The 25,338-nt window shown below is 46.3% G+C and overlaps 1 protein-coding gene across 6 annotated transcripts in view; it reads left to right on the top strand.

Annotated features, from left to right (window-relative positions):
• The first annotated feature begins 58 nt into the window (after positions 1-58).
• NLRC5 (NLR family CARD domain containing 5) overlaps positions 59-25,338 on the top strand; it is a 58,983-nt gene continuing 33,703 nt past the window's right edge. For 5 of the 6 annotated variants that reach the window (XM_075510291.1, XM_075510296.1, XM_075510293.1 and 2 more), the window contains exons 1-11: positions 59-112; positions 1,287-1,427; positions 4,406-4,572; positions 5,126-5,426; positions 7,158-7,220; positions 17,716-17,781; positions 19,061-20,810; positions 22,662-22,745; positions 23,118-23,201; positions 23,287-23,370; positions 25,056-25,145. In XM_075510291.1, coding sequence (XP_075366406.1) covers positions 4,567-4,572; positions 5,126-5,426; positions 7,158-7,220; positions 17,716-17,781; positions 19,061-20,810; positions 22,662-22,745; positions 23,118-23,201; positions 23,287-23,370; positions 25,056-25,145 — 2,528 coding nt within the window. In that variant the 5' untranslated portion in view covers positions 59-112; positions 1,287-1,427; positions 4,406-4,566. The remainder of the gene's footprint in view (positions 113-1,286; positions 1,428-4,405; positions 4,573-5,125; positions 5,427-7,157; positions 7,221-17,715; positions 17,782-19,060; positions 20,811-22,661; positions 22,746-23,117; positions 23,202-23,286; positions 23,371-25,055; positions 25,146-25,338) is intronic. The other variant, XM_075510292.1, reaches the window with a different exon arrangement.

The raw sequence follows: 25,338 nt of genomic DNA on the forward strand, positions 1-25,338 counted from the left end.
CACGTGCTTTCTCGGCAAAGCCGCTCCGCCGCCAGGCAGTTTCGGTTTCGGGGCGGTCCAGAGCTGCCGCCGCTGCAGCTATAGCAGCGCGCTCGGACAGACAGACAGCCGGGTGAGTGCCGCAGGCGGGTCGCCCCGGGCGGGGAGGAGGCATCTTGCTGGGGCCCCCCATGAGGGTTTAGATGTGGGGGGACTGGCGGTCTGGCTGCACCCTTTTCTTCCCCATGTTCAAGTCTAAGGTCAGAAGTGTTGCTGGAGGTGACTTTTGCTCCCAGGCGCTGGGAGCAAACCAGTATCGCAGCTTTTGCTAGCTGGAGCGATGTGTGGGAGTCTGTCAAAGATGAGCGTGGGGATTTTTAGGCACGGAGTTGCTAGGTTGGCCATAAAGGGGTTGCGTTGGTTGTGCTGCGACAGCTTCTGGTCTGGTGGAAACACCAGTGGGAGGTGTGGTGGGCCAGATCTGAGCAGGGAAGGTGGCAAAATGGGGCAGAGCGTGGCAGTGGGCGCTGCCCATCACCTCTCCAGCTGCTCCTTGCCACCCATGGTCCCCTCCATCCACCCCCAGTTCTCTCAGAGCTTCCCCCATCCTCTGCACCATGCTTGAGGCAGGATAACCAGAGCAAGCATTTCTGTCTGGAGATGTAGGTGTTGCTGGACCTGTGTTTTTTTTCTCATAAACGAATTTTGAAACAGCGCTGTGTGCCATCTTGCCTTGTCTGGGACTTGGCTGCAGGCTGCATCTGGTTTTCCAACATAGGTTCTCTGGTATCTAGAGAAATATTAATAATATTTCATTGTGTGTTGCACCCTATCTGGCTAGATCTGGAGATCTCTGTGCACACAGTTCTATCTAGAAACCTGGGATTTTTTCCTCAAATCATTCACATCTACTATGTTCTCATTAAACCTTGTCCCCGTTCCAAAGGAAAGGCAGGTTGCTTTTTTCTCTTAGATATAATGGAAATGGTAAATAAATATTTCGCCATGTCCCAGAATAATCAGACCTATGCATATAAATAAAAATATTCCCATTGCAAGAGCCTTAACCACAACCAAGTCAGAGTTTACTCCAGTGAGAGTGTTTGCCCCTGAGTCCCATTTCTTTGGACCACTCCCCAAAAGCTTTACCTAAATTATCATCTAGCTATAGATTTTAGAATAGGATATCACTCTTCTGCTGTTCTGATGGGTATTTTTGCTCCTCTCACTGTTTTTACCACAGATGAGTTGCAGTTGGGGAATTCCTGGCTGCTTTTACTTTCATTTTGCTGTCTTTTGCTCATCAGGTCCCAAAAGCACCAAAGGGTTGTGTGCCTCGAGTGAGTTAGCAAGTGAAGAAATCAAGGCAGTGGACATTGTCCCCCAGCTCCTTTGTTTTGTGACCCCCACTTTGTTTTCGGTGCTGCTGCTCTGTTTCTGGGCTTTCCGTAAGTAGCATGTGCTCGTCAGAGCGTGCAAGAAGTTGGTAGATTTGTAACAGGGAGCTTCACATTTTGGTTTTGTTTTTCGTGGCCGGGAATGGTGTGAATACCAAGTTGAGGAAGGGAGGTGAGGCGTTTTTTGTAATGTGTTTTAACAGTGTTTCTGCATTTGAAGGACGAGGGCAAGAGTCAAAGCTCAAAAGTTTTCTGGCTCTTCTTGGAAGGTTTTTGTGCTTCGTTTTGAGCTCAGAGGCATTTTACTGTAGGTCGCTGCCCATTGTTTCTGGTGGTCTGATTTAGCAGAGCAGTACTAGTAAAGGAGCTGTGCAGTATCACCTGAGTTTTCATCTAACCTTTCAGGGTTTTGTTCTTGAATATGAGTCTTTAATTATTTTATATGACCCTACTCTTTGCCTGAACGGCTTTTGGTCTTCATTGGCATTAAGGTCTGGTTTTTAGTTTATTTTTTTAATATGGGCTTACTAAGTAGGTAGTTCTTGGTCATTAGGGGAATAAAGTCAGGGCATTGCTGTCTACAGGTTTCTGGTTTTTGGCTGGAGAAACGTAAAATGACAGTCCCTAAAGGTTGACTGATCAGGCTACTGGGAAATGAAGTTTGTTTTGCAGGAAGCCCTGTTATTTTGCAGTTTGTTTACATTTGAAATGTTTAAATGTTTTCTTTTAAGCTTTCCAGTTAATTGAAACACTTTCTTTTGTTTTTAATTCATGTGTTACTATTAGCATTCTTTATTTGTATAATTGATAATATAAAATGAATTTCATAGTAAAACATTTTGAATGAAAACTTGCAGAGTCCTTTCCAGTAAAGTTCAGAGTTTCAGTTTTTGGCGTCACAGAAATGGCTTGAGGAGGACACTGGTTAAGCCCAATTTTCTTAGCATTTCACCAGGAACTTTTTTGTTGTTCTTGTTAGAATAGTGAATGAGAGGCATTAGAGAATTTTTACAAACTGGGGGTTTTACCCACATTTTGATGGATCCCAGAGCTGCCTCACTGTTTATGGTACACATCCTGAAAGCTTGATCTGGAGTGGGAACCTGGGTAGAGTCTTTCTTGCAGTGATACTGTATTATAACAGTATATGGTGACGCTGCGTAATAACCAACTTGTGACATGGTTTTGACCTGAAGAGTCAGAGATTGGTAAAAGAGTGTACAGTATCACCAGCTTTGCTCTTCTTGGATGTCTGCTTGGCTTTTGGAGTGTAGGAACAGAAGAAATTGATTAGGTCCTTCCCATCCAGTCCCCTGCTGTAGCGCTCAGTCAGGTTATATCCCTTTGCTGATTAATTTGGCTCCGTCTCAAAACATGAGGCTGTTCGAAGAGGCAGTACAGAGAGGGAGGAGAGTGGTGGTGGATTATGGGAGAAGGGGTATCCTCTTAAACGTGAGTGGGACAAACATCTTGAGCAGTTTTACGTCCAGTGCTCTAACCTGGTGCCTGCCTTTTGTTTTGTCTTCAGATTCTGGGTGCATGCCATGCCCAGCAGTGATGTGGGGAGGTGATGTTCTCTCTGTGCAATGTGCCCCATGGAGCAGCATGGCTCTGCTGTGAGGTCACTCCAGCACAAGCATAACTTTCTGACGAGTTAGGAATTGTCTGTGCACAGATGGGAGGGTCTTGGCTCTTTCCATCAGAGTGCCTTTCTGTCTTCCGCTTCTGTTTTGAGTTCTTCCCTCAGCTCTATAGAAATCTCCCACTTTCCTCCTTGGCCAGGTCAAGAAGGTGGCAAAAATAAAGTCTGAAGGCCTGTGGCTCACTTTACTGTAGATACCTGAATGGTCAGTGCAGAGGAGAGCATGTTTGGGAAGTGAGGGCTGAACACTAGAGAAGGTGGGGTCCGCAGCACGACTCCCCCATCCCTCCACCCTGGTAGTGGTGGGGTGGCTGCTGCTGTTGGGTTGGGAAGGTGTTTGCTCAGGAAATGGCAGTTACTGGGGAATGGCACTGTGTGCACCAGCCTCGTTACGGGATGAAACGATTCTACCCAACAGGATGCTTCCACTCAGCAGTGATACCAGCTTTTTGCTGAACTAGGTTGGTCACTGTCCTGTCCCCACCTCACGTAAACTTGGGTGTTACAGCAACTGCGGGAATTTTTGCCACATCACACACAGTGCAGCCATCTTGGACCTGGAAGGACTATCCCATGGAGATGCAAGACAGGTAGTTGGTGATGGAGGCCACTCCCTGCAGTTTCTATTTCTCAGCCTTTCTGCAAACATGGTGATGGTAGTTGTAGTTGGAGCTGGCTTTTTCAACATCAGTGTAGGCAGCTGTCTGTTGGGGATAGCACAGTGGCACGGTCCTGATGCTGCTGTAGCCTGGGCTGGGGTCCTGCTGCAGGATGTTTGGAGGCATGCAGGATGGCAATCGCTTTCCTCGTCCCTTTCCCTGTGGTTGGACACCAGCCAGCACCAGCTGCAATGTGGGGAGAAACAGTTCCCTTTGCCATCTCTGCTGAGAGGTGGGGGGCTGGCACTGGCACAGGTGGTGTTTTTAGCCCCCTGCACCTGAAACTCCTTTGCGAGAGCTGTGTAACCTCAGAGTATCAGCTTTTCACAGTTTTTCTGGTGTGACTGACTGCCTGACTTGAGCAAGCTGCTGCTTCTTCTGCTTCAGTTTCCATGGAGGGGCTAAGAGCAGCAGGTTGGCATAGAAGACCAGCTCAAGTCAGGCAGTGACACCAGGAAAGCTGTGATTCCCTTGAAGTGTTCCTGTAAAGCCTATCTTCACTTGCATCTTAGGGCACAAGGCTCAGTCCTGCATTTTCATCACACCAGTAGTGGATCCTCAAATGTCCAAACTTTGTGGTCACTGCTGGTTTCGGTTGAGGTTGCTGCCTGAGATGAAAAGCTCCACAGATGACCCCAGGATCAAAGGCAGAGCTTCTAGATCTGGGACCCGTGTAATTGCCCATGCCCTTTCATATCTACATCCTGCTCTGTTGTTATTATCCCTAGGCACCTGCACTGAGTGAGGCAACTGCATATAGGCATGCACCATATGTTGGGGTTGTCACTGTGTGCTGAAACACTGCTGCTAGCAGATCAGTTCTTCGTCAGGGTATGGAGCAGAAGCTACCTTTGCATTTGACAACTGGGAGGAAGCTGACCACACAACAATGCAGGTAGGAGACCATATATGCATGGCTTTGCTGTGGGAAAGAAGTGGAAGTGGAGGGTGACATTGTCACCAAAGCAGAAATGAGTTGTTCATCCCCACAAAACGAGCAGCAAGAATAGCTGCTTGAGCCCTTTGTGCAGGGAAATATCTTGCTCTTAGAGTCCCATGCCTCCCCAGAGGTCCTGCTGCATGTGAAAGATGCCCGAGATGTTATCTTTGGCAGATAGCCACCACGGCAATACAGATATCAACAGAGCTTCTCCCTAGCTGATGCCAGAGACTGACTCCTGTTGTTTGCTCCTGTCTCTTGCAGTACCACTGCATTAGGCACTGTGCAGACAAGCACTGTGGTCCTTGCACCACATAATGGCTGGGCTGGGATTTGCCACATGACATGGTAAGAGTAAGGCAGATAACAAAATGCTGGGTTGGACCAAGGGGTAGAAAAGCAGATCAAGTTATCAAGGGCTGTGCTGGCTGCTCAACAGCAGGGCTGCGTGGGTGAACATCTCTCACTCCTATGCCCATTGCTACTCTTTCTGGTTTCATCCCTCTAGCCTCCATTTCAGAATGATGATCTAGACCTGGAAGCAGCCATAGCGAGCGCCCGCCCCCAGCTAGTGGAGCTTCTCAGTCACCGTCCTGAATGGCTGCTCACGACCTCCCAGCGCTTCCTTCCAGGTATGGCCCTGAATGGCCTGGATGGTATCACCGACCACAGAGAAAAAGTCTCAGTGCTTCTTGACCTGCTGGAGAAGGCTGGCCCTGCCACCTGGCAACAGTTTGCACAGTACCTCTGCATGGAGTGCGACCTCCCCCTGGATCTGGAGATACTGCTTATAAGTTCTGCCGGAGAAGGTAATGGAGATCAGGCCAGCTTCCTCTGAGAGTCTCCAAACACAGCCAACGCCTTGGCCCCCCACAGCCAACAGACCAGTCTAGGCAGTGAGACCACTAGTGCCCTCACTTGCACGGTCAGTGCCTCATCAGTGAGAGGTGGCAGTCCTCTCCATGGTGTCCAGGCAGCTTACAAGCCTTTTTAACCAAGCCACTTGGTTTAAAAAATGATGCTCCGCAGGAAAAAAATGATGCTTCGCAGGGAGTCTTACCCAATGAGCCCTTCTCAGCGGTACTGTCTTTCACATCCTGCTTGCAGTAACTTGTCGTTACTTGCATCAGTTGGACAGATGCAGCCTTTGGTAACCAAACGCAGCAGTAGTTACTTTTGCAGAGATGAAAAGGGGGAAAGACCAGACAAACAGCAGGGAACACAGACTGATAGGGGCTTTCTCTTGGGACCAAAGGCGAAACAGATTTCAGCCTTTTAATGCTGCAGCATATCATAAAAGAAGATGTCTCTTAAGGTTTCGGAGTTGGTTTATGCTGGTTTAACTGTAGTATTAACAGTTTAGCTTCATTGATCCTTCTGAAGATTAATTGCTTTTGGTTTTGCTCTAGGGGTAGCTTTCAGTTAACCCTGACCTTCTGCATAGCTATGTGGTTGCAGGGGCTGTCCCAAGGGTGTAGGCAGGAGTTGGTGGTTTGGAGGAGGATGACACAGGACCACACTTTAGAGTAGCAAAGCAGTCTTAGGTTAGGCAAGATTAGCCATTAGATTGCCTTTGCTGAAGTGACTCCTAGGGAAAAGTGTTTCTGTCTGCATGGTGAGCGAGACTGGAGAACTGATGTGGGCTAAAATCAACCTGAGGGGCAGCCCAAGCAGTGCTTGGAATGAGTAGTGGAGAAATAGCGGGATCGAGTCTTCCAGCACCAGAACTGGCTTAATTGGCTTTACAAGGCACACAGGGCAAGAGTCAGGATATTTGAGCTGTCGAACGGATTTTGTGTGAGGCTGTGGCGCAGCACGTGTGCCCATTTAGAGTCTTGTTCTTTGTTGCTTCGTGCTGATGCTAGAACTAGAAATACCAGAGTACTGGCCTGCACTCCCAGCTGGGAAATGCTGGAAATGACAGTGAGGGGAATTAATGTATGAAGACTTCCCATTTGATTTTGGAGAGCGATGCTTTCAGGCATGAGTTTATCTGAACAGAAGAGTCCTGGTGGTATGCAGACTCCTGTTTGGCCTGAGCAGGATCTCCCTCTGAAGCTCTGTGAACATTGTCTGTGAGGCTGGCTGTGCTGAGTGGGGTTTTGTGGCAGCTTGAGCTGTGCAGTGAGTCAGAAAAGGCCCTTGACTGGGCTGCTAAGTGACTCTGCCAACAGTTTCATCACAGAAACACCTCCTTTGCACAGGAATGGGGAAGAGTAGGACTTCCCTTTTTGGCTGTGGTGTGGTTTTAGATCAGCCAAAACTGCCCACGTTCTGAGTTTGTATGTATCATAGACAAAAGTTGTTTCACTCCTACCTTGAAAGCAGAGGTTAACTGTATTTTAGAGCAATCTGAAAGGAAAAGATCAGATGGGCAGCGTGAAAGCTGGCTGTGTTGCATCAGCCCTTATACTGAGTCTTGGTTTGTACCACTGTGTGTGCTGCGAGCTGCTTGCCCTTTGACTTTGGCCAGTAGCACCCCATATTTCAAGAGCAGGACACTCGCAGTAACTATTTCATTTCCAATCCAACTCCTTTAGGTAACTTAAGCCAGAAACAAGAAGCATGCACAGATGTGAGTGCCCGGTCGCCTGTGTTGAAAGGTAAGGCTGGAACAGAGCCTGGGGTGCTATGCTCTTGGAGTTTATCTTCTCTGCCCATGGGCTGGGCAAGGCTACAAAGGTTCCACGTATTTGGCCACAGCACTGGCAAGGTGTGGGGAAGCCACTGCAACTTCAGATTTGATTTTTCTGTTCTTAGTGGTTTCCAGATGAAGCTCCCCGGTTTCATTTTCTCTCCCTGAATTTCAGAAAAGCCTTGTTGGCCCTGACTCTGCTAAAGAACTCGCTCATTTTAGTTTCTTTAGCCAAGGGAATCTCCCACCCACTCTGCAAAATCCCTGCTTTTTGCGCTTTTACTGTGGTTGGCTCATGGGTAGGTGGAGGATGTTGGTTTGGCTTTTAAAGGAAGAGCAGAAAGACTATTCAGGAGTTGATCCAGCAGAAAGCATTGCACAGTTGTCAGAATCAGAGCTTAGAAGAACAGACAGTAGTAGTTCTAGGGCTTTCTTCAGGGGTGATTTTGGGACTGTGGCCTTCCTACTCAGTGCAGATCATGAAATGAAGGATTTATTTTCAAGATCCCTCCTCTTCCCCTGGCACTTTGCAGCAGCATCCACCACCTGAATGTCAGTCAGAAGCCTTTGGTGCAATATGAAAATACTGAAGGTATGTGCCACCACTTAGCGATGTCCCTGGGCCCTCATGTAACAGCTGCTGGAATATCTGGAAGCTGCTAAATTCTGAGTTGCCTTCTCAGTTACCAGGTATTTAGTTTCCAGAAAATGAAACACCATCTGAGGTCCTCCCCATGTGAAGAGTCTCACAGCAGAAAGAAAGGATGTGATTCTGGCATCCGGCTTTGTGAGAGGATAAACGGTGGAGGTTATAACAGAAAGCTGCCGTCAGTTTGCTGTGTCCTCCTGAAATGTGTGCTGGGGGAAAGCAAAGCAGAAGGAAATGAAGTGTTGTGTTCTGCAGGCTGCAGCGCAGAGGAGTCACTGAGCCAGGACCCTGGCAGTGCAGAGAGCAAAGTGCAGGCCTTGTGTCCTGTAGAGGTGCTCAATGTTGGTGGCTGGGGATGGGTTTGGTGCTGGATTGCCCATTGGTGAAAAACAGATGATTTGAAGGAAAAGCTGCTCTTCATATTTTTCCTGCTGTGTGAATTTGGGGACTGGCTAAGGCTCACACTCACAGCAACAGGAGCTTCTTGCAGAGCTGGCTCTGGTTCTTGCTGAGGTTTGCCAGTGCCCTGTCCTGGTTTTTGGCTGGGATAGAGCTAATTTTCTTCCTAGTAGCTAATATAGTGCTGTGTTTTGGATTTAGGATAAGAATAATGTTGATAGCACACTGATGTTTTAGTTGTTGCTAAGTAATGTTTACACTAGTCAAGGACTTTTCAGCTTCCCATGCTCTGCCAGGTGCAGAAGAAGCTGGGAAGGAGGCACAGCCAGGACAGCTGACCCCAACTGGCCAAAGGGCTATTCCATACCATATGACGTCATGCTTAGTGTATAAACTGGGGGGAGTTGGCCAGAGGGTAGCGATCGCTGCTCAGGGACTGGTTTGGGCATCAGTCGGCGGGCGGTGAGCAGTTGCATCACTTGTTTTTTTCCTGGGTTTTGTTCTGCTCTCTCTCTTTTGTTGTTTTCCTTTTCATTACAATTTGATTATGATGATGATGATTATTATTATTAGTAGTAGTATATTTTTTCCCCAATTATTAAACTGTTCTTATCTCAACCCACGAGTTTTGTTACTTTTGCTCTTCCAATTTTCTCCCCCATCCCACTGGGGGGGAGGGTGAGCGAGTGGCTGTGTGGTGCTTAGTTGTTGACTGAAGCTAAACCATGACAGTCCTTTTTGGCACCCAATGTGGAGCTCGAAGGGTTTGAGATAATAACAGATTAACCAGAGTGTATTAAGGAATTTAGATCTGTTAATAGTTGTGGGTCACGATATTGATTCATCTGTTCTCGATATTGGTTTATCTGACCTGCACCATGCTCATTTTTTTGCTGTACATGTTAAAGATTGGTGTTGTTTTGTGCAGTTTGCTGTGTTCTGCAGTGATTAGTGATGTTTTGCCTGGCAGATTTGTTATTAAAACAGTGGCCTTGAGCTTAATTTGGTATCTAAGTTTTGTACTGAAGCCATTACTGTATGTTGGGTACCACCTTGTGGAGACAATTAGCAATTATACTTCTTCCTCTGAGAGGTTTTTTATGGAGGAAATACAGAATGGCACCTTCGTTACCTTCTTCCATGATGTTTCCTCCTTCATTACAATAACTTTTCAGTATCTTGAACATCCTTGGGTAGTTAAGATACATCTATTGGTATTGCTTGGGAATATTGTTTCGGTTTTGTCTAAGGTTAACAAGCAATTTAAGAATATCATCCAGAGATCTGCCCCAAGGCTGGATAGTTATGAGTGGCAGGATGTGTGAGATAGCATGGGCAAAAGCCTAGGAGAGTGGGCACCTGCAGTATTTTGGAACTTCACCCCTGAACAAGTGCAGAATCCTGAAAAATTAGTAGAATATTTGGAAAAAGTATGCTGCCACCCTGGCAATTCTAGGGAGACACAAATTGCTGCAATGTGCTGGAGCCTGGCCCATGCCTACCGAGCCGTGTTCAACACTATTCAGAACCCTCAAGGGGAAGAGAAGGTCTCTGGATCTGGTGACAAAATGACAGGCACCACGGCTACTCCAGCCCCCCTGCGACAGGTACTATGGCTGCTCCAGCTCCAGCGACAGGTAATGCGGTTGAACCAGGGAACCAACCTGTTTCGGTATCAGTCACCCCTATACACAAGAAGAAATCTTGGAAGTGAAAGTCAGCTCATTTAGAAAGGAAAGATGAAAAAGCAGGGCCATCACAAAGAGAGGAAGAGGAAGAATTTGTGGACGAGACAGAAACCACCTGATCCCTATCCCTGAGTGAGCTGCAAGATATGCAAAAATATTTCAGCCATCGTCCAGGTGAGCACATTGTCACCTGGCTGCTCCGATGCTGGGATAACGGGCCAGTAGCCTGGAATTAGAGGGTAAGGAAGCCAAACAACTGGGATCCTTTTCTAGGGAAGGGGGCATTGACAAAGCGATCGGAAAAGGGACACAAGTCCTCAGCCTCTGGAGGCAGCTCCTGTTAGCTATGAAGGAAAGGTATCCCTTCAAGGGAGATGTTATATATTGCCCAGGCAAATGAACCAGCATGGAGAAGAGGTATCAGTACCTGAGGGAATTAGCCATGCTGGAGGTGGTTTATGGTGACCTGAACAACAGGCAATTATCCAAAGATCCAGATGAAGTCCTGTGCACATGACCCATGTGGCAGAAGTTGGTATGGAGCGCACCAGCATCGTATGCCAACTCAATGACAATACTGACCTGGAAAGACGGAGAGGGTCCAACAGTGGATGAAGTGGCTAGCCAACTCCAGGAATACGAAGAAAGTATCTCTTACTCCCTTACCTTGGCTGTGGAGAAACTGTCCCGTAAGGTCCAGCAACTCGAAGAGGATAGGTCCTACTTTCCACCTGTACAGACCAGTATCTCAGCTATTAGGAGTCAGTGTTTTTCTACTCAAGAGAGACAATATAGAGGGTACACGCCACGGGGCACCCTATGGTTTTACGTCCGTGACCACGGAGAGGACCTGAGGAAGTGGGATGGAAAACCTACCTCAGCCCTAGAGTCACGGGTATGTGAGTTGCAAGGAAAAACAATCACACAAGGGGGTTCTTCCAGGAAAATTGCTGCTCCAGTTTCTAGTGGACAGTTCCCCAGACAGAGTAGAAGGGCTGATCTTACTCCTGATTTTAATGAAGGAACTCCTGACTCTTATGTACAAGAAGTGGGTAATGAATACTATGACCAGGACTAGAGGGGCCCTGCCTCCAGCCAGGTGGAGGAAAGGGACAACCGGGTTTACGGGACTGTGTGGATCCAATGGCCTGCCACATCAGACCCACAGGAGTATAAGGCTCTTGTAGACACCGGTGCACAGTGTACCCTAATGCCATCAAGCTATAAAGGGGCAGAACCCATCTGTATTTCTGGAGTGTCAGGGGGATCCCAACAACTAACTGTACTGGAGGCAGAACTGAGCCTAACTGGAAATGAGTGGCAAAAGCATCACATTGTGACCAGCCCAGAGGCTCCGTGCATCCTTGGCATAGACTACCTCAGCAGAGGGTATTTCAAGGACCCAAAAGGGCTTTTGGTATAGCTGCCTTGGAGACAGACAAAATTAAACACCTGTCTACCCTGCCTGGTTTTTCAGAGGACCCTTCTATTGTGGGGTTGCTGAGGGTTGAAGAACAACAGGTGCTGATTGCTACCACAATGGTGCACCGGAGGCAATATCGTACCAACCGAGACTCCCTGAATCGCATCCATAAACTGATTCGTTGACTGGAGAGCCAAGGAGTGATCAGTAAGATTCGTTCACCTTTTAATAGTCCTATATGGCCAGTGCAAAAGTCTAATGGAGAGTGGAGACTGACAGTAGACTATTGTGGCCTGAATGAAGTCACGCCACCACTGAGTGCTGCCGTGCCAGACATGCTGGAACTTCAATATGAACTGGAGTCAAAAGCAGCGAAATGTTATGCTACAATTGATATTGCTAATGTGTTTTTCTCAGTCCCTTTGGTAGCAGAGTGCAGGTCACAGTTCGCTTTTCACTTGGAGGGGCATTGGAATCGATTGCCCCAGGGGTGGAAACACAGCCCCACCATTTGCCATGGACTTGTCCAGATGGCACTGGAACAGCATGAAGCTCCAGAACATCTGCAATATATTGATGACATTATCATGTGGGGCAAATACAGCAGAAGAAGTTTTTGAGAAAGGGAAGAAAATAGTCCAAATCCTCCTGAAAGCCAGTTTTGCCATGAAACAAAGTAAGGTCAAAGGACCTGCACAGGAGATCCAATTTTTAGGAATAAAATGGCAAGATGAATGCTGTCAGATCCCAATGGATGTCATTAACAAAATAACAGCCATGTCTCCACCAACTAGCAAAAAGGAAACACAAGCTTTCTTAGGTGTTGTCTTTGGAGAATGAGTATTCCAAATTACAGTCTGATTGTAAGCCCTCTCTATCAAGTGACCCGGAAGAACACTGATTTCAAATGGGGCCCTGAGCAACGACAAGCCTTTGGACAAATTAAATGGGAGCTAGTTCATGCAGTAGCCCTTGGGCCAGTCTGGGCAGAGCATGATGTAAAAAATGCGCTATACACCGCAGCCAGGGAGAATGGCCCTACCTGGAGCCTCTGGCAGAAAGCACCAGGGGAGACGTGAGGTTAACCCTTAGGATTTTGGAGTCAGGGATACAGAGGATCTGAGGCCCACTATACTGCAACTGAAAAAGAGATATTGGCAGCATATGAAGGGGTACGAGCGGCTTTGGAAGTGGTTGGTACTGAAGCGCAGCTCCTCCTGCCACCCTGACTACGAGTGCTAGGTTGGATGTTCAACAGGAGGGTCCCCTCTACACATCATGCAACTGATGCTACGTGGAGTAAGTGGGTTGCACTGATCACACAACAGGCTCGAATAGGAAACCCCAATCACCCAGGAATCTTGGAAGTAATTATGGACTGGCCAGAAGGCAAAGATTTCAGAATCAGGCAAAGGAAAACACATTTGTGGGATTGCTTTTGCTCAAGGACCTGGGTGCACTTGGTGGGTAATGTGAAAGGTTGGGGAAATCCCCTGTGTACCTCAAAGGGATTTGATTTTGGGTAAGAACAGCCAATGAACTAAATGATATGATGTTAATTGCTATATAGTACTGTATGTCACCACATTTATGATTGCTATATACCATATCAACAGTATTACAGTAAGAATCGCCCAGATTAATGAAGAATGAACTTTGATGAAACCAAGAAAAGTGCAGTGGTGGTGGAACTAGAACTGGCTTCAGCATGCAACAGTCCAACACCACACACCATCTCTCCTGCCCAGAAGGACTATTATGACAGATGGAGCCCAAAGTCATGGACTAAATGAACTCAACAGACATTTTAGAGGGATCGCCCATAGACCGAGGGAATTATATCTGTGTGTGTATATCAAAAGACAGAGAAAGTGGTGGTGATTAATGGGAATGTATTAGAAAGGGTAGAACCTGGGCATGGCGTAGATGGTATAGAATAAGGGGTGGGTACTGGCCTGGTTTCGGCTGGGATAGAGTTAATTTTCTTCCTAGTAGCTAATATAGTGCTGTGTTTTGGATTTAGGATAAGAATAATGTTGATAACGCACTGATGTGTTAGTTGTTGCTAAGTAATGTTTACACTAGTCAAAGACTTTTCAGCTTCCCATGCTCTGCCAGGTGCAGAAGAAGCTGGGAAGGAGGCACAGCCAGGACAGCTGACCCCAACTGACCAAAGGGCTATTCCATACCATATGACGTCATGCTTAGTATATAAACTGGGGGGAGTTGGCCAGGGGGTAGTGATCGCTGCTCAGGGACTGGTTTGGGCATCAGTCGGCAGGTGGTGAGCAGTTGCATCACTTGTTTTTTTCCTGGGTTTTGTTCTGCTCTCTCTCTTTTGTTGTTTTCCTTTTCATTACAATTTTTTATTATTATTATTTTATTTATTTTTCCTTTTCCCCAATTATTAAACTGTTCTTATCTCAACCCACAAGTTTTGTTACTTTTGCTCTTCCGATTTTCTCCCCCATCCCACTGGAGGGGAGGGTGAGCGAGCGGCTGTGTGGTGCTTGGTTGCCGACTAAACCACGACATGCCCTCAGTACCTTATAACTGGTATGTTTGCATCTGCTGTTTGCATTCCCTGCTCCTGGCCAGACAGAGGCAGGCTTTTAGCACTGTGCTCCTTAAGCAGTGAGCTCTCCCTGCCTCACCCTGCCTCACCAACTCTGCTGGTGTTAGGCATTTTAAATCATAGGTCCCAGCCTGCACTTTGCAGTTCCAGCTGATGATATGGTCACAGAGACACTTTTGCCTCTGCTTTTCACTCACACTGCTTCTGTGTCATGGCACTGCAAATACTGTATCTTGTGTGTCACATGCAGTTTTCAGATCCTGAAAACAAAAGTGACCTTTCTGTTCTGCAGACAGGCTGCTGCTGCTAGCTGCTGTGCTGCCCTAGTGAGTAGACAGTCGATCTTGCAAGTTGCTGATGGAATAGGAATTTGAAAATAGTGCTGAAAGTTACTAGGACCAGTTAAGAAAGGAAAGACTCATGCCTCTCTCAGCTCTGCCCATTCTCTCCATCTGAGAGAGCACCATAAACGAACAAGGAATTAATCACCGTAAACAGCCCTGGGAATCTGTGGGCTGTGCATTCTCCAGAAATAGCTGTTCCCTGCCCTGTTCTCCAGGGTAACAGAGCAGTTCCTATGCTCAAAGCAAGACAGATGGATCACCCAGCCTACAAAAAGACTCACCAGTGAGGCGGTTGTGGTCAGTCTTGGAAAATGCAGGGCAGCTTTTCACAGCAGTATATCTAGCGCCTTCATCCAGTGCTCTCTGGCCAGCTGAGCTTGTGGAGGCTGACCTGGCAGCTGCCTTTGCTCACAAGCAAACTTTCTGTGGAGCTGAGATATGTCTAGTAATTGATATTTCCTGCTCCTACTTTCTTTCAGGTCCATCGCATGGGCTTACCCTGCTTTGGGTGGACTTAAATCCTAAGGAGGAGTGGAGAAAAATTGAAAGAAATCGGGCTGTGGGCTTTGCTACAGTATGTAGCTGGGATATGTGACACTGCTATTTGGTTTATCTCTGTCTCAGATCTGCCAGGCTTCTTTCATATGCTCAGAACCACTTCCTCCATGCCTTATGTAACTCTGCAGTGCTTGTGGTGTATGTCTTGATTAGGCTGTCTGTAGCCCTGTTGTGATTTAACCCCAGCCGGCAACTGAGCCCCACACAGCCGCTCGGTCATTCCCCCCCTGGTGGGATGGGTGAGAGAATCAGAAGAGTAAAAGTAAGAAAACTCATGGGTTGAGATAAAGACAGTTTAATAGGTAAAGCAAAAGCCATGCACACAAACAAAGCAAAACAAGGAATTAATTTACTACTGTATGGGTTACAACAATTTAAAGGTATTTCCATTACAATCTCCACCCCTGGTCCCTTTGGACCAGACCATTGGGTTTAACATTGCAATGAACTCCTCCCCTTGCCCCTGCTCCAGCTTGGACTTATCCACAGACTGCAGTCCCTTATAGGGGAGTACCTGCTCCAAGTGGAGCCTTATCTATGAGCCACAGTCTCTCCAGGGGTATAACTGCTGTGGCATAGACTTACCCACAGCCACAGTCACTTTGTGGTGCACCAGTTCCAGCGTGGCCTTCTCCATGGGACACAATGCCTTCAGAGATATACCTGCTCCAGCGTAGCCTTACCCACAGCCACAGTCCCTTCAGAAGTAAACCTCCTCCAACATGGCCTTACCCATGGCTGCAATCCCTCCAGGGGTGTACCTGCTCTGTTGTGGGCTTATCCATGGACAGATGCTTTGAGGTGCTCCAGCATGACCTCATGCACAGCCACTGATGCTTCAAGGTGTACCTGCTGCAGCATGGATTTATGCACAGCCACTGATGCTTCAGGGTGTACCTTCTCCATTGTGGATTTATCCTTGGGCCACAGTCCCTTCAGAGGTATACCTGCTGTGGCACAGACATAACCATGGCCACAGACACTTCGAGATGTACCTGCTCTGGCATGGGCTTATCCATGGCCACAGATGCTTCGAGGTGTCCTGCTCCTGCGTGGACTCATCCACAGGTCATAGTCCCTTTGACTCAAGTTCACGCTGGAGTTCCCGCCTGTCCAGTACAGCAGCACAGAAACAGCAGCGATGCCCTGGCCGTCTGCCAGCCAAGGTGCATGGCCATTGCTGTTATCAAAATGTTCCCAGGCACAGCAGAGTAAGATGATAAGCAGTACGGCAAGCAGTGAAAGCAAAAAGCAGCCGCTAATGAGCACTAGACTCTAATGTACAGTAAGGCAAGCAAGCTCCATGGCAAGCACAGAAGCCTGCCGATTAATAGCTGAACAGCAACAACAGCTATAAATTCTATCTAGCACATTCCAATCAAATCTGTAATTATCTCAAACTCTTCGAGCCCCACGTTGGGCGCCAAAAAGGACTGTCGTGGTTTAACCGCAGCTGGCAACTAAGCCCCACACAGCTGCTCACTCACTTGCCCTCTGATGGGATGGGGGAGAGAATCCGAAGAGTAAAAGTGAGAAAACTCGTGGGTTGAGATAAAGACAGTTTAATAGGTAAAGCAAAAGCCGTGCACACAAGCAAAGCAAAACAAGGAATTAATTCACTACTTCCCATTGGCAGGCAGGTGTTCAGCCATCTCCAGGAAAGCAGGGCTCCATCACGCATAACGGTTACTTAGGAAGACAAAGGCCATCACTCCGAATGTCCCCCGCTTCCTTCTTCCCCCAGCTTTATATGCTGAGTGTGATGTCATATGCTGTGGAATATCCCTTTGGTCAGTTGGAGTCAGCTGTCCCAGCTGTGTCCCCTTCCAACCTCTTTTGTAGTACTAGCTACTAAAAGAAAATTAACTCTATTCCAGCCAAAACCAGCACAAGCCCTTAATGCTCTCTCTACTTCTGTATGCTCCTCTGAATGCAGAACTACACATACCTAATTTTTTTTGCCTTCCAGCAGCTGTGCTACCAGTAGGGTCATTTCCTAGGATGCTTTTTATGGGCTGTTATGATAGTTTTTTGCTAAGGTTCTGGCACTACTTAGCACTGTGCTTCTAAGCAAATGAGGGGATTGAGCAAAAGGATCTGAGCATCATTTGCTAAACCTAACACATTTCTTGCAAAACATGCCTTTTAAAATTCACGTTGTTTCCTGCAAAGATTTTCAAAGCCAGGCTTCCACCAGCAGCTTGTACCTCCCTATTTCTGATGTCCCAGCTGTTGTTGGCTGCGAACAGTAAGATTTGGATGTTAACAGCTCTGTGAAGTGCAAAGTCATGTTCCAATATTAGATAAATGTTGAATCCTTCTAGCTGATCATGTGTCCCAGGGAAGAGGAAGGACCTGCTTAACTTCTCTGCAAAAACACTCAAGTGGATAGAACAGGGAAGTAGCAGATCACACTGTGGCAGGCAAGATCGATGTTATCCACTAGGAAAATCTATATAAATAAACTGAAGTGTTGGAATGAATTGCTTGGAGAAGTTCAGGGAGCTCCATTACTGAATGTCTTTAGACTTGCCCAGACCCCTAGGTCACCCCTGAGAGCTGTAGTGTATTTGGAGTGGGGCAAGAGGATGGATTAGCCTCATGAGGACCAGCCCAAATTGTCTTTCTATAGCTAGATGCACCTCTGCTTTTACTTCAACATTTGCAAAAGCAGTTCTGTAAATTCAGCCTGAATTTGAAAATAGTTTTGTGTCTCTAGTTTTGCCTCTTCAGCTCCCCAAATGCTTTGCTGGAGAGTCTTGCCCAGCATTAATAAGCTGCCATTCAAAATGCTCTTTTGACATGTTTCTGACTTTTCAATTTTCAGGGTTTGCTTGCCGCCGCCATCGCTGCAGCTCTGTGAGTGATAAGGATGTTAAACAGCAACGACTAGGTATGTAGATGTTCCAGAAGCAGAGTGGTGGTGTGCTTTCCTCTGAGGAAGGACCTATTTAACTTCTTTGCAGAAACACCCAAGAAATCAACCTCCTGCATTGAGGGAAACTTTTGTTTAGTAGCTGGATAAACTCTTAATGCAACAGGTTGTAAAATATACAGACAACGGGACCTGGCAAATAACAAGAAACATCCATTTCCATTTCAGGGATATATTAAATCTACCTGAGGAGAAGGGATGCAGATGGCATAGGCTAAGAACTTCCTTAAAGTGTGATATGCTGGTAAAGCATTCAGTTGTAGGTCATCCCTGTATTTGTCTGCTTTTTTTTAACCAAATCAGGTGACATACTGACAATTTAAAACCCACTAAAGGCTCACAGTTTCTGTAGCGCATTAAAAACTCCTATGATTTCAGTCCACCCTAAAGTAGAGAAGTAACTGAATAGATGAGTGATGACAAAGTCGAGGCAGAGTAGTTCCAGGAAAAACTGGGTAGCCTGAGCAGACCTGCAGGCTGTAGAACACCAGTGTCCACATCCTTTCCTTCATCATCTGCCTTTCTTTACCCTTTTCTACCTCTTCTTTTAGCCTTGCAATCCCCACGGTCCAGCGCTGCCCAGTGTCTGGTGGGGCAACACAGGGAGCATGGCAAAGCTGGTAGCTGCAGCTGGGCTGGAGCCAGTTTTTGGCTGAAGGTTTGCATACAGGAATGTTCTTGAGGAGGTGCTCCCAGGAGGCCAGATCTTACCGGCTGACAAAACTCAGCCAACTTAACAGCAGTGAGGATAGCATTTTTCGGAAGGTGCTGACCGCCCTTAAGTATCACCACTATTCTCTCTTCAACAAAGAGATGCTGATACCATTGGGGATCTCAAATTCTCAAAGCAAAAGATATTTCTGTTCTGAGGTGCAGATAGCTGAGCAAGTGTGGCGCAAGGCCAGCATGAGTGAACAGGGAGCTAGTGAACAAGGAATTATATGCATAATACGCCAATACCTGATTCTAATCTTAAAGAGATAATAAGATGTAGTTTTTATATAAAGCTGTTTCACCTTTTCTGCGAATTTTCTTCTTCTTCAGCCCCTGTGCAAAAATAGGAAAAATTACAGGTTATTTTCATGTGTTCAGAATTTGTCATCTCTACCTAGCTCTGTGGAGCAGCTTCTGATCAGGGCTAGTGTTTCTCTGTGTATGAGTGGTAGTATTTTGGATCTGTCACGGCTCAGAACTAACTTTTTCACTCTCATACTCACTCTGTTGTCTTCTCTCTCAGATCCGGCTGAAGAGTACCGGCATCTCCTCATTGATTCTATCCGACAGAGATATGGAAGCAGGAGAGCAGCAGGAGCAGCAGCACAGGAACAAATGCAGCCACTGGCTTTCAACCAAGCTTTTGTCAACCTTGTCATTCGGCAGAGCAAAGCCTCCCGCTTAAAAGAGAGAACAGATAAACGCCGAGAGGATGTGGCAGATGCTCCTGAACTGGAAGAATGTGCAGATACAGCTGTGAAAGTGTCAGATTTGTTTCGTAATGTCGTCCCATTGGGCATGACGAAGGTGATCTTTTTGTTTGGTAAACCAGGTGCAGGCAAGACCATGCTAACGCACAGGATTTGTCAGAAATGGGCAGAAGGTGTCCTACCTCAGTTTCTCTTCGCTTTCCTGTTTGAGTTTCGGCAGCTGAATTTATTAAAAAGAAAATTGACTCTGAAGGAGCTTTTATTTGACCTGTTCCTTCAGCCAGAAGACAGCCCTGATGCAGTGTTCCAGTACCTCCTGGAAAATGCCTGGCATATTCTGATCATCTTTGATGGGCTGGATGAGTTTGCAGCTAACATGGATGTGTCATCCTCTTCTAAGGGAGGCCCAACATCCCATATGTCCGTATCTGAGCTCTTTGCAGACCTCTGCCATGGGAAGCTCCTGCCTGGTTGCACAGTTTTGGTCACCAGCCGACCTAAGAGAGTACCTGACTTCTTATTAAACACAGTAGACCTGCTAGCAGAAATTTGGGGATTTGACCATAAGAAGGTTGTGGAATATGTCAGCCACTATTTTCATCAGAATTCATTTAAAGAACAAGCCATTGCTTACCTGAAGAACAACACCAAGCTCCTCAGCATGTGCCTGATCCCTGCTCTGTGTTATGTTGTGTGCATCTGTTTGGAGTATTTGCTCCTTAAACATCAGATGAGTGTGGAACTTCCTCAGACTATGACAGAGTTTTATATCAAAATGCTTCTCATCTTCATAAACAAACAGCAGGGAGAGCATGCAGGTGGCAAGGAGACTCAGCTGAACTGTAACAAGGAGGCCATATTGGGTCTGTGTGATCTTGCACTGAAAGGCCTGGAAGATAAGAAGCTTGTATTTTATGTTGGTGATATTCCAGAGCACGTGAAGGAATTTGCTTCCTTGCATGGACTGCTGACTGTCTTTGAGGTAAAGTCAAGTGGCACTCGGCCAGAGGCTGGCTATGCCTTTGTGCACTTGAGCTTGCAGGAGTTTTTTGCAGCACTGTGTCTCATGGTAAGTAAGAGGGTGGACAAGAACTACCTGAAGAAGAAGTTCTCTTTGAAGTCAAGGTGGACTTTAAAGAATGAGGCAAAGACCGAGTTCATGGAGAGTTTTCACATCTTTCTGGCAGGCTTGTCATCAAAAGAATGTAGGACATTTCTCATGCTGCTAGCTGAACAAGATGAAGCTTGGGTGCAGGATAAGCAGGATGCAATCCTGCAGTCTCTCAAGAAACTGGCAGCCACTCATCTGACAGGGCCTAAGGTCATTGAGCTCTGCCATTGCACATTTGAAACACAAGACCTCAAAGTAGCCCAGCACATTGGGAGCCTGCTGAATTTCAAGTACACATTTAAAAACTTTAGACTGACACCTCTGGACATGTCGGCTTTGGTTTTTGTCATAAACTCGGGCCAGGATTTGACTCATTTGGATTTTGCAGGATGTCTCATGGACATTGACTGTTTGGAGGTTCTGGCCAGCTGTAAAAATGTAGAGCACTTGAGGTAAACACACTGAGTGCTATGAGCTGGTGGGTGGAGAGAAGGGCCAAGGGGTTGGAAGGGCAAGCCTAGTATTTGTTTTAGAAGGGAGAGAAAGAAGATGTGAGGAATTCTGATCTGAGCAGCATAACTTTGATACTGAAGAAATTATGAAATAATGAGTTTATGAGTGATTGAAGGATATTAAGGTGATAAATCCATTCTGGCTGTATTTTTTGTATGTTTCTTTGTTTTAATTAAAACAATCAAGCAACAGGGTAGTTAGTGTATTAGATAAGAGAGAAAATGATAGGTATTTCTTGACAATACAAAGGCAGGGCGAATCCTGCAAGCAAATGAGAAAGTTGTGATCTAAATGAAATCACCATAAACCAGATGAACAGGAGGTGACAACTGCACTCTGAGGTGCTCTCTATCAGTGCTTTGCTGTAATGCTGGAAGGACATTTCAAGGAGGATCTCTTGGGATCCTGTTGTGGAACGGGTCTCATTCTGTATTTCTGTGAATGACTTAGAGGAATATGTGTAGAGTTTGCTAATGTGGAGAAGATGGGGAGCAGCCAGGGTGAGAATTACCTTGACCTGAAGGGAATGATGTTGTCTGCTGTGAAGCAGAGGAGCAGACACAGAGATGTGCAAACTGCTATTCCTGGATATTGGTATTATTGTAAAAAGGACAGCAATTGATTGTTCTCTGCCTCCATTAAGAATAATAGAAATACCATTTAATTTACTGTTAGAAAAGCTTTCTGGTGATACATCCTAACTCTAAATTGCTAATGCAGGCACTGGGCAGTGCATGGAGTCCTCTGCTTTCAGAGAGCAGATTAGGCAGATGCATGAGGATGGTTGGGCTGTTCCCTTGATTAGGAGAATGGAACAGGGGATTTTGGGGGATTCTTCCTCAGCTCATACACACTCAAGTCCGTGCCTGCTTTTGTTTATGGTCTGCAGGATACTAGCAGTCTCAGTACTGTCTCTTGGAAGGGTGGGCAAAGGGCAGTGGGACCCCAAGCATTTCAGCTGCATGTTGCTTGTACAGAACCTATCTAAAGAAGAAGCATCACCTCAGATGTGTTCCTAATGACCGTAGGCCATGTCCGTCATGCCACTGCACCTCTGCAACATGTTCCTGACTCCCTCTGGTTTAGGGGAAGGTGGCAGAGGCACTGAAGGCAACAGGGCCATAGGTGGGTTTCTGCTCTCATGGCCCCCAAACATGCTGTGGGAGACATACAACCCAGGGGGCTTTGTACCAATACATCCCGTAATCAGTACATCCTGCAACTGATTCAAAGGAGGGCTTGCGTGCCTGAAGACTTATGTCCATTTGTTTTTTCTAACACCACCAGTTCCTTCTATAAAAGAAGTACTTTCCCTAAAAACCTTGTGTGTTTTATATTTTGGACAACTCTGGCTACTCTGCCACCCAAATTTAAAGTATCTGGCCTGAAATCAACCCTCTCATAACTCAGCAGCTCATCACATGGGAGCTGTTAGACACTCTCTGTTTGTATGAGTTTGGTTTGCGCCTGTGTGACCTCCCTTGTCTCCAGGGTCCTGACTCCGGTGGGACATGCAATAGGGCTGACTCTTCATCTGTGGCAGCACTTACACATAGTGTCACTGTATCAAAAGGCAGAAGCCGTCTCTTGAGGTATTTGCAGTTGATGCGCAAGTTTAATGTTTTTTTTTTAAACAGATGTGTGAAAAGATAAAGATGCTGCAAAAAAGAGCATGATACAATGGCTGTTAAGAAAGAAATTCAACACTTTTTTTTTTTAACGTCCTCTGTGGGCTAGCTTATTTTGGGTTTTGTTGTGTTTATGTTTTTTCCCTTTTCTTCATGTTTTAGCTTTCGTAGTAGGAGATGTGGCGATGACTTTGCTGCTGCTCTTTCAAAGAGCTTACAAGGAATGGGGAGCCTGAAGAAACTAGAGTAAGTCTTTGCTTGTAAGATCAGAGCCTTCTCTCTTTCTGTCCGTCCTGTTTCTATCTTACAGTCTAATTACATCTGCTTACTCAAGGCTGATGTGCTCTGTGCAGCACTGTATAGAGAATAATGCAGTGCTATGCAGAGCAGCATGGATATGTGTGGCTCTTGTTTTATGCTGGTATCAAGAGGAGTATTGCATTGCCCTGGTTGAAAAGGAGTATAAAGTTGGTTGCAGGTGGCAGAGTCAGGCCACCTCCTCTTTGTGTTGGTGTGCTGGGAGCACGGCACAGGCCCATATCTGAGGCAGGCTTGCCATGCGCTGCACAGGATGCTAGTCCTTCCTTTGCTTGGTTTGAATGATTCTTTCTTTTCCAGGTTGACAGGTGGGAGCATCACAGCTGAAGGGATGACTAACTTGGTCCAGGCTTCATCACAGTGCCTCCAGCTTGAGGAAATAAAGTGAGTGTGTTGTGGCAATGCCCCTCAAATCAACCGCTTGTTCTTTGGGGGCCTGGGGTACTAATGAGAATGAATCTGTGTGCAGCTTGCAGGACAATCAGATACGGGATCCAGAGGTGAAGAGTGTGATGGACCTGTTTTCCAGAATGGAAAAGCTGAAGAAAATAGAGTGAGTAAAAATGGCTTAAACCTATTAAAATCGGTAGCCACTATGAAGCCAAGCATAGCATCAGAGAGAGTTTAAATTCTCATCAGAGCAGAGTTGCTGGATGTCTCTGTAAGGGTGACACTCGCTCTTAGAGATGCCAGTGGTGTACACGCGGGGCACTAAGCTGAGGCACAGACATTTAAGTGCAGGCAGGGCTGTGCTGGAGGCCTGGCTCAGTTTGAGATAGACTCAGCCTCACAGTTCTTACCCAGGTGTTTTAAAATAATCTCAAGGGAATCCTGGCACCACTGACACCTCTCCAGGAATTACAATGCATGTGCTCAGCTTGGTGCCTGGCATGACTTTTTCCTCTTCTGCCTCCTCACCTCTCTTCCCCTTGGTCAGGCTCAGATTGAGATGCCTCATCTCTGCATAAGAGAGGATGGCTCCATCCCTGTCTTCCCAGCCTTTTTGTTAGCCCTCTTCTCCTGTACTCCTCCTTCTAACACTCCTGTAACAGCACAATACTGAATGAGAGGGACTGACGTCTAGGAAAACTCCCAACACGGATCTGTGTCTTTTTAGGTGGAGAGAACCAGCCTGATTTGTGAAGGGATTTAAAGCCTTTGAAAAGCTAGCAGGGGCAGTTTAAGCAGCAGCAGGCAAAGCAGAGCAGAGCAGAGCTGCTGCAAGTGTTGGAATCTCAGTGTAGTTTGCATTACAGGAGAGGGGTAGCCACAAAGCTGTACTGCCCCTGTAGAAGGCAAAGCCACAGCCCTGCCTTCCCATCCCAGTTGAAAGGGAGTGACTCTGCCTTTGAAGGTCTTCCACATACCCCTGGGCGCAAGCAGGTGAACCCAAAATACGTGCAGTTATTGCTGGATCCCATCTTGGAATTAATTACTGTGTTTGCAGTATGATTAGAAGTGTTTAAAAGCATGTTGGAAAGAGGGAGGACAGGGGTAGTGTACCTGCTCCTCTGCTTTCCTGGGCACATTGGATAACAGCTTGTGGGAAATGCCAACATGTCCCCAGTGAAACAGCTTATCATATGGAAAAGGTAGGAAGCCAGTACGATTTGTAAGGCTCATTCCTTCACACGTTTCTATTACACACATGCAGTGTTGTTGTCATGGATGATTCCTTTGAGGCTCACAGGGATGGTGCTCTGTGGCCCTGAGAACAAGCAGAGGATTTGTAGAAGCAGACCTTATGCTCCATATTTAATGAGGTTCAACACATAATGAAACAGAATAAACATGCAATTAAAGAATAAATCCTTAGAGGTTGCTAGTGTTGTGTCTTCGGGGGTGTTTAAATGTGAAGGTTTAGACCACACTACTTTAATATGCCATACTTAAATTGGATTTGTTATAGCAAGAGTTTAACTGCACTGTGGGCTGGTTGTGTAATCATAAGCATATAAAGTACATTCCCTACATAATCCCAAAATGGTTAATGATTCTTCTGTTGCACATAGAGGAAGTATGTATGATTCTAAATTCATGGGAGCTATAGCGTGCAGAGAAGAATTATGATTTGATAATGCTTTTGTTAATGCAAAATTCAGAAGTTTTGGAGAAGTCCCCTAACTAAAAGAATGTGTGCTTCAGGGTGTTTGGGTGTGGAGCAGAGGGCTTTTGTGTAACGGAATAGTGTGCTGTTGGGTCCAGCAGCTGAGGTTGTGTTCTTCCTCATGTTCACAGTCTGAGCAACAACGATCTTTCCTTGAATGCTGTTCTCATTTTGGCAAAGGAAGTCATCACGTGTCAAAACGCTACTGAACTGCGTGTGAGGTATCAATGCATGAGAGCTGTTACAAACCCAAATATGTTGTCTCTTTAGATGCTGACTTTTTAAATGGACACTGTTTTACAGCTTAATTGTTGGCTAATCAAAGTCTACAAAAATTAATTTTAATCCTTTTTGTTTTCTGTTTGAAACAAAATTTGAATTCATCATATTATGGACTTTCTCTTTGTATTTTTT

The sequence above is a fragment of the Mycteria americana genome, chromosome 8, assembly GCF_035582795.1.
Source record: "Mycteria americana isolate JAX WOST 10 ecotype Jacksonville Zoo and Gardens chromosome 8, USCA_MyAme_1.0, whole genome shotgun sequence".
Taxonomy (NCBI): domain Eukaryota; kingdom Metazoa; phylum Chordata; class Aves; order Ciconiiformes; family Ciconiidae; genus Mycteria; species Mycteria americana.